The 8,870-nt window shown below is 46.6% G+C and overlaps 1 protein-coding gene across 1 annotated transcript; it reads right to left on the bottom strand.

Annotated features, from left to right (window-relative positions):
- Positions 1-1,504: 1,504 nt before the first annotated feature.
- LOC103747384 (acyl-coenzyme A thioesterase 1) lies at positions 1,505-8,660 on the bottom strand. The gene is made up of 3 exons (XM_008849776.2): positions 8,050-8,660; positions 4,043-4,245; positions 1,505-2,169 (listed from the first exon to the last, which is right to left on the bottom strand). The coding sequence occupies exons 1-3, from the start codon at positions 8,504-8,506 to the stop codon at positions 1,591-1,593; spliced, it is 1,239 nt and encodes a 412-aa protein (XP_008847998.1). The 5' UTR covers positions 8,507-8,660; the 3' UTR covers positions 1,505-1,590.
- Positions 8,661-8,870: the final 210 nt, after the last annotated feature.

Here is an 8,870-nt window from a genome sequence, read left to right on the forward strand (position 1 = left end):
ATTCCCAGCACCCACATGGTGGCTAACAACCATCCATAACTCCAGTTCCACGGGATCTGTCACCCTCTATATACAGGCAATACACTCATACACATAAACTAAAATTAATAAAGAAAATATTTTTTTTAAAAACAGCAGCAATAACTAGTAACATTAACAATGCATTTGGCCCAGGAACTAATGGATGTACCATGAAGTTATGGTTCAAGAAGTTTTGCAGAGGAGCTGTCAAAAGTTGACAGTGACCAATTGAGAGCAAGGACCAACACTAATCTTCTTACAACTACACAAGAATTTGTCAAAACAATCAGTGTGGACCATTTAGGGGCCATTTGACATGTGAAGTAAATTGGAAAGGTGAAAAATCTTCTAAGTGGGTGGCTTACGAGATGATAAAAAAAATTGTTTTGTTCTTTTTAAAACAGGGTCTCCCTGCAGTCCCAGCTGGCCTAGAGCTCACTATGTAGACCATGTTGGCCTTGAACTCACAGAGATCCACCTGCCTCTGCCTCCTAAGTGCTGGGACTACAGGCATGCAACACCATGCCCAGCAAGATGACTAAAATTTTTTAAATTAATTTTGAACTCTTACCTCTTATTCTACAAAACAGCAACAAGCCAAATCACCCCAAGTCACTTCCTGGAAGGAAATGACAGCGGCAATACCAGCACAAGAAGCAAAGGACACAATTTTTGTCTGTAATAATATTTAATTAAACAACAGTGTAGATATTCATGATTCCTTTTTTATTCCTGATATAATTTTTTGGATAGGATTGGGCGTGGTGGTGTACACCTTTAATCCCAGCACTGGGAGGCAGAGGCAGGTGGGCAGATCTCTGTGAGTTCAAGACGAGCCTGATCTACATAGTGAGTTCCAGGACAGCTAGGGCTATATGGAGACCCTGACTCCCCCCCCCCACCAAAAAAACAATTTTTTGGATAGGTACCATTTCCTTAAAACATTTCTCTTTTTTTGTTATTTTTTTCTACTTGAGATTGAACCCAGGGTCTTGCACAGGCTAGTCAAGTGCTCTGGTACTGAATCATATTTCCACCCCTGGGATGGGCACTATTTTTAATAATATTAATTTTTAAAACTTAAAAGCTGTGCGTGGTGGCGCACACCTTCAATCCCAGCACTTGGGAAGCAGAGCCAGGCGGATCTTTGTGAGTTCGAGGCCAGCCTGGTCTACATAGTGAGTTCCAGGACAGCTGGGGCTACAAGGAGACCCTGTCTCAAAAGACAAAAAAAATTTAAAAAGAGCACTGACTGCTGTGAGTGGTTAAGAATACTTTCTGTTCTTCCAGAGTTCTGGATTTGATTCTCATCACCCACATGTTGGCTATGAACTGTTCTTAACTCTAGTTCCAGGGGAATCCGAAGCCCTCTTCTGACCACTGAAGCACTGCACAACACGGGTGCACTCACATATATGCAGGCAATACACTCATACACATAAAATAAAAATAACAAAGAAAATATTTTTTAAAAAAAACCTTAAAAGCTACAGGAGTTATATGCTCAAATGAACTAATCAGAGTTGATGGTCAAACAATATATTTGTACCTTTTCCCCCAAACTAACTCCTAATTCTTATCACCCAATTGTTTGTGGAAAAAAGCCTGGAGTTGTTGCCACACATCTACCTGGGCCATGGCATGAGCCTTAGGCTCCCCTCCAAAGGTGATATTAGCACTGACCAGGAGGTGTATGCCAGCTTTGCACAAGGGGAAGTAAGGGGGCTCAATGTAGTGCCCCGCTTCTGCATAGCAGATGATCTGGGGCTTTTCCTTCCCATGAGCCTGTAAGCGTTTGGAGGCCTCATTGGCATAGAACTCGCTCTTCCAGTTGTGGTCATCCTGACTTACCAGGAACAGGAAGGTGGTATCAGACCTCTCCACGGGGATGAAGCTCTTTGATTCTACCAAAGGGCTTTGCAGACCATCCACAATATCCATGAGGCCATCTTTGGTCATTTTGACACGATCTTTCAGTATGGACACAGGGGGTACACTCTCATCCTTGTAGTAAATGGTTCCCCCGACAGCAGCCACAGAGCCGTTGATGATCACAGCAGCTGTGATGCCCTTCAGGAAAGAGGCCATAGCAAGGCCAAGTTCTCCCCCTTTGGAAATCCCAAACAGCCCAATTCCTGGACCTTTTACCTGAGAAAAGGACAAAAGAATAACAGAATTAGTCCAGGAGAACCATAGTTCAGTGAGTATGCCTAGCCTGAAAGTCAGGTGATCTCAGCTTAGATCTGGCTCTTACCCATTCTTGGAGCCATCCCGGCAAGAATGAGGATGTCTTAAAAAGACACTTGTGTTTCTCCCTTTGACTATTAGACTATTGAGACAATGGACCAAATGGAACTGCTGAGGAAAATAGGCATTTCTGCTGGCTGACCTTTCATTTCACATGAGCACCAGCATGGACACTGGTGTTCTGCTCTCCACTTCTCCAAAGGACATCTCATCCTCTCCTACCTCTTCCAGCCTCTTTAATGCCCTCATGTACCATCACCTTCAGCTGTTCATACTTCACTGAGAAAGCAAAAAGCTATGGGGTGGGAATGCCACACTGTCTCACTCTCCAGTCTCCCTACGTCCAGGTCAAATCAAGCTCTTGCATATGCACCCGATCTCAAGGCCCCTCTACTTGTGTTTGGGATGGTATCTACTCTCTTTCTCCAGGACTGGCCTACCATTCCTGCTTCCTATCTTCCTTTACGGTTCTGTCTCTGGCTCATTCCCCTCAGGTCCTTCCCGCTCTGGTACATCTTCCATTTACTTATAGTCCTGAGACTCTAGTTATGCTAGTAAATGTCTTCTCTACTCTGAGAGAAAGACTGTTTCTTGAATTTTCTTTTCATCCATTCCCTATACAGTGCCTTACCGATGGTTTGGGTTGGCACTGCCCCACAGGATTGCTCCTGTCCTTAATCCTAGTGTCCTCTAGGTTATAAGCAAATGGCCTTTTGGTTGACCTCTCAATCAATCTCAACCTCAGTCTCTGCCCTCCACCCCTGCCTATTCCTGGCAACAGCACCCTTGACTACTTTAAAATGTTACTCCTTACTAAAGCACTAAGAATTACATGATTAAATGATATTTTAACTGAGATACTGTGATGGTCAGTTTTTAAATGTCACCTTGACACAATGCAGAATCACCTGGGAAGAAAGCATCAATCCAGAATTGTCTGGACTGGGTTGGCCTGTGGGCATGCCTGTGAGGGTTTTCTTAATTCAGTTAATTCAGGTGGGAAGACTCACTCTCAATGTGGGCAGCACCATTTCATGGGTGGGCTCTGGACTAATAGAACAGAAAAGAGAGCTGACCACTAGCATGCATGTATTCTTTGCTCTCTGATCCTCTTTATGGATGTGATCAACTCCTTTGAGCTTTTGCCACTGGGAATTTCTCACTATGATAAACTGTAATCTGGAGCTGGGAGCTAAAATAAAATTTCTCCTCTAAGTTGCTCTTTTGTCTAGATTTTTTTAATCATAGCAACAGAAATGAAAATAGGACATCTGTTTATCCAGGGAGAAAACAGAGAGTTGAGGTCGTGGAGGTAGAAAATGGCAAAATTAAACCTCCAACTTAACTTTTCTCCAGATACAACCTACACTGGCTCCACCTTTGAAAGAGCTCCAATCTTCTAGCCATGTTAAGTTCTGAATATAAAATTATAAAATAAGCAAGGATTTTCACCTCAACCTGGGATGTGCTGAATCTAGTATCTCAAAACAGCTAGTCCCCATTAACGTTCACCCTGTGCTTCAGAGAGGACTATAAAACACAAGCATTTGAATGAGCACCTTCTGGGGATGGGCATCCCCTTTTTCTTTCCCTTTACTTTCTCTGTCAAACCCAGAGCGAGTTCTTTACCATAATGTCCCGGACTGACTGAGAAGTGACCATGAAAGGCAGAGTGTGTTGAGTAGAGAGGGGCAGTCATAAATGTGCTCAGTCTACCAAGAGCAAACATGAGGAGATCTGATTAGGGGCCCATAGAACTTAGGGAAGATCTAACCTCAGGGTGGCTAAGCAGGTAGTTTACAGCTTCTTCAAAGTACTCCATGCGCATGGTGTCCATGCCCTTAGGGAGGTCATCGTAGTTATAATAAGCCAGAGCCATGACAGCGAAACCCTTCCCAGCAAGCAGACTAGCTCGGTACTCCAGAAGGCCACCTCCAACTCCGAAAAGGTCTATAATCCCAGGATAGGGGCCAGGTTCTGGGGAAGAAACAAAACAAAACTAAATATTTTGCTGCAGTAGCATCAAAAGTCACTTGTTCCTGTTTTGAGGATGACAAGGTTTGCAACTGATAATCAAAAATGCTGAAGGCAAATAAAAATTTTGAAAAATTTAAAATGCTGGGGCTGGAGAAATGGCTCAGTAGTTAAGAGCACTAGCTGCTCTGGTAAAGGACCCGGGTTCAATTCCCAGCATCCATATGGTAGCTAACAGCCATCTGTAACTCCAGTTCCAGGGGATCCAACACCCTCTTCTGACAACTGTGGGCACTGGGCGACATGGGTGCACTTACATACATGCAGGTAATACACTCATACACATAAAATAAAAATAATAAAATAAAATAAAAATTGTAAATGCTGAAAGACTTCTGGTCTTTCAGCATGCAGAGAGTGGCCCTCTACACCTAACGCCTCAAATCTCCACAGATGTTTACAACAAAGGAGGTGGGAATGAAATGCTTGTTCAGCATGAACCACTGAGTTACACTTTGCAAATAAAACAATAACAACAGTAAAAATGTTACCCTCTTCTGCCCCCATAATGATAAAACCAACTGCCATTGAGGATGTGTAGCAACCAGATCCATCACACAATAAACAATAACCCAGTATGATAATTTTTAAAGTTTATTTTTTATTTTATGTGTATGGGTGTTTTGCCTGCATATATGTAAGTGCACCCATGTCATGCAATGCCTGCAGAGGCCAGAAGAGGGCATCAGATTCCCTGGAACTGGAGTTACAGACAGTTGTTCTCTACCATGTGGGTGCTGGGAACCTAACCAGGGTCATCTACAAGAGCACCCAGTACTCTTAACTGCTGAGCCATCTCTTTAGCTCCCAGTGATGGATAATCTTGATTTCAACCTGTTTGGATCTGGAGTCAACTGAGAGACACCCTCCAAGCATTTCCCAGAAGGGTTAACTGTGGAGAAAAGATCCTCCCCCAGGGTGGGCAGTACCTCTGGTGGTAGCCCAGATACAAAGAGGTCTGAGGGGAAAGGCAGTCCTGTTTTGTTTGCCACTCTTCTTTTGTGTGTGAGTGTATCTATCCCATTGTTGTTGTTGTTGTTGCTGCTGCTGCTTGTTGCCATCCTTGGCTGACACTGGAAACCCAGATTCTTTATCCTTCCAACATGGACTAAAGACCTATGGCTCTCTAGAAATTCTGGAGACCTTCAGTGTCAGGTTGGGACTGCTAAGGCATCCAGCTTCAAGGACTGAGCAGCTACCAGGTTCTCAGCCTCTCCAGCATGCAGATAGTCATATTGGATTATCTACCCCCTTACCAATCTAATAAATCCCTTTTCACAATATACATTCATTCTATCAGTTCTGTTCCTCTAGAAAACCCTTATACTGCCAGCAAACACCTAGCAGGTAGCACATTGCTTCAGAAGCCCTACCTTTGCCCGTTCCTTCTTTTCCACTCTAGATTTTGTGTATTGATGCCTCCTGGTATCACCACTTATGTATGTACATTGAATATTTTGTTTCAGAAAGCTCAGTGGTTAAAAGCACCTACCAAGCCTGACACCCCACATGGTAGAAAGTGGGAACTCCCATAAGTTGTCCCCTGACCTCCACATACATGGCCCTCATGCAATAATTATATTTATTTTGCCTATTTTGTGAATTTTATCTTAATGTAACTGAGGCAAAGAAAAGGCCTTGGGTATGGGCAGGTGGCATGCACTATTAAAGTTTCTTAAAAATCCTTGTTAGTGGGGCTGGAGAGATAGTTCAGTGGTTAAGGACACTGGTAGTTCTCGCAGAAGACCTGGGTTTAAATCCCGGCACCCACATGGCAGCTAACAACTGTCCATAACTCCAGTCCCAGGGGATCTGACATTCTCTTCTGACCTCCATATGCATTGCATGACATAGGTGCACTTACCTACATGCAGGTAATACATGCATACACATAAAATAATAATTTTTTTAAATCCTTGTTAGTGAGAAGTTCCTCAAGTTTATAGTGTAAGCTCTCCTAATGTTCATTTTCCTATAATAATCAAAGATGTTGGGATAGGGGAATCTGATTCCCTAATTAGTGGCTGTTGTACTCTTCTTTGCAGTTTTAGCTGCCTTGAGCAAAAGGAAAATGGCCTAATAGCCAGCCCACCAGCACCCGCCATCCTGAACACTATGGACAACACAAGACAACCACACAAAAACTATGCTTGACTGCCATGGCTCCTGAAGGTGGAGCTGCAGCCAGGACCGTTCCAAACAATTCATACCAGACTTTGCTGTGGTCAGAATCTCCCCTGGTCTGCCAGCAGGACCGTGTTAGTAGTACCAAGAAGCAAAGCTATGATTAGTCAAACACACCTTCTAGCTCTGTAAACAGGAGATTACTTGGGGTCCAGCAAGTCCCTGGTAGACACTCCCTTGCACTGCCTCCCCTGGCTTAGCATTAGACCCAATGGAAGACTTCTCTTGAGTGGTCTTTTTTTGGCTACTTTCAGTGTGGGCTAGGCTGATAACACAAAGAAAGAAGGCAGCGATGGCAGACTAGCAGACCAAGCTGTGAAACTGCTAAGGTAGGTCACTGCTCTCACCCTTGAGCGGCACTTGCTGTGATGGTGGGTGCCCAGCACTGGCAACCCAGTTCCTGAGCATACCCCAGCTTCCAATCAGCTGGAGAGTGCCTTAGCTTGAACCCCATCCTCTGGCAGGGGCATGCTTCCTGAGTGTGAAAGGGTTCAGGCAACTGGCTGAAAAAGAAACCAAACAAGAGTGGCCGGAGAAGGAAGAAACAGAAATAAAGATGATGAGAGGGAACAGAGTGCTGAGACTAAAGACAGGTAAGAGGTTGCAAGGAGCCAAAGAGGAGAACCTGCAGGCTCTAGTTTCCAGAAGAGTCCCAGACAGCTGTCAAGTCTGAAGGGGTTCAGGGTCTCAGACTGCAGGATGAGAGCTGTAACCCTGGCTTAGTAGCCTGGTGATGGGCTACTAAGGGTTCTGATACTCAAAGCAGGACTGTGACACTAGAGGAGGACACTTAGTGCTGCTGCCGCCTGACTATCCCTGCTACAGAACACTGGGAGCAAACGAACGTGCGAGAGACCAGCACTTCAGGTGCTATTCTGCCTACCTGTGATTCCAAGTAGGGCAGAGCACAAGGACTTCAGCCAGCTGATTGGGACAGACACATCTTGAACGTGCTCTCCTGGGATTTGATTGTTTCACCCACTGCTGCTTTGGAGATTCCTACACATTGAGTCCCACAGCTGTGGTTCAGTTACTTTGACTGCTAGAAATGTACTTTCAGTTAGTCATCAATTCCATTGTTGGGGATGTATGGACTCTTAAGAGGTTGATATATTCATCTATCTACTTAAAATCGAATTGTTCCCCAGAATAACCGAACACTTCACCTCTCTCTGCCTTTATATTTGGGTGACTTTTCCTTCAGGCACTTGACATGAATTGGTAAAGTTAGGCTTTGGAAAGTTTTACCACTCTTGAGGTTGGGTAATGTATTCTGTAGTTTCATTTTGGTCACTAAAGAAGCTAAGTAAGCATCCCTTTATGTAAAAATGTCGGGTGATCTCAGATGGCTAGTTGACAGAAAAGTCCTCCCTCCCATTATAGCTGCTAGTCTACACAAAGCTTAACCTTGCTGTGGGAGTGGAAAGGAAAATCTTGGAGAAACAGCAATACCACATCAGGCACCCTTTGGGTCCAGCCGTTTCCTCCACTCTGAGTCCTAGAACATTAGGAACTACGTTTTTCTTCAGTGTAAATCTGTAGGGACAGGACCGAGCGGCTCACCCAGCGGCAGGAAGAGAGTGGCGCGCACCCGGCCCGCGCGCACGGGCACCCGCCGCACCCCGGGCGGCAGGAAGTGGCGCTCGTGCACCGCCCGGGCCAGCAGCCGCCCGCCGTCGGGCTCGTGGCCGTCCAGCACCTCCAGCTCCAGCACGAAGGGCGTCTGCACGTCCCGCTTGAGCAGGCGCCAGAGAGGCCTGTCGGGCTCCAGGGCCCAGAGCAGCCCCATGGGCTCGAGCCCCGCGAAGCTGCCGCCCAGCGCGGGCGCGCGCGCCAGGTCCAGCTCGCCGCCGGCGTCGGCGCGGTAGCGCGCGTGGGCGCGGAAGAGCACGGCTTTCTCGTCGCTTAGGGCCGTGCGCAGCGTGACGGGCTGCTCGGGGGTGAGTCCGCGCACGGCTATGCGCAGCGGCTCGTCCCAGCAGCTGCGGCCCGCGGGCTCTAGGCTCAGCGTTGCTGCCATCTCGGCCGTCAGGAGGTGGATGGAGAGGGGAGAGTGGATTTAGAGAAGCTAGGGTCTCTCAGCTTCCCAGGAAGCGGTCGGGGACGGGACCGCTTGCTCCACCCCCATTGGTTGGTCACCGGACAACTCCTAGGCGGTCTGAGACCTCTTGGAGCAGCTTCCCAAACGAAAGGAAGAATTAGGCTCAGCGTTGCTGCCATCTCGGCCGTCAGGAGGTGGATGGAGAGGGGAGAGTGGATTTAGAGAAGCTAGGGTCTCTCAGCTTCCCAGGAAGCGGTCGGGGACGGGACCGCTTGCTCCACCCCCATTGGTTGGTCACCGGACAACTCCTAGGCGGTCTGAGACCTCTTGGAGCAGCTTCCCA

This window comes from Nannospalax galili, unplaced genomic scaffold, assembly GCF_000622305.1.
Source record: "Nannospalax galili isolate Female #2095 unplaced genomic scaffold, S.galili_v1.0 scaffold24, whole genome shotgun sequence".
NCBI lineage: Eukaryota > Metazoa > Chordata > Mammalia > Rodentia > Spalacidae > Nannospalax > Nannospalax galili.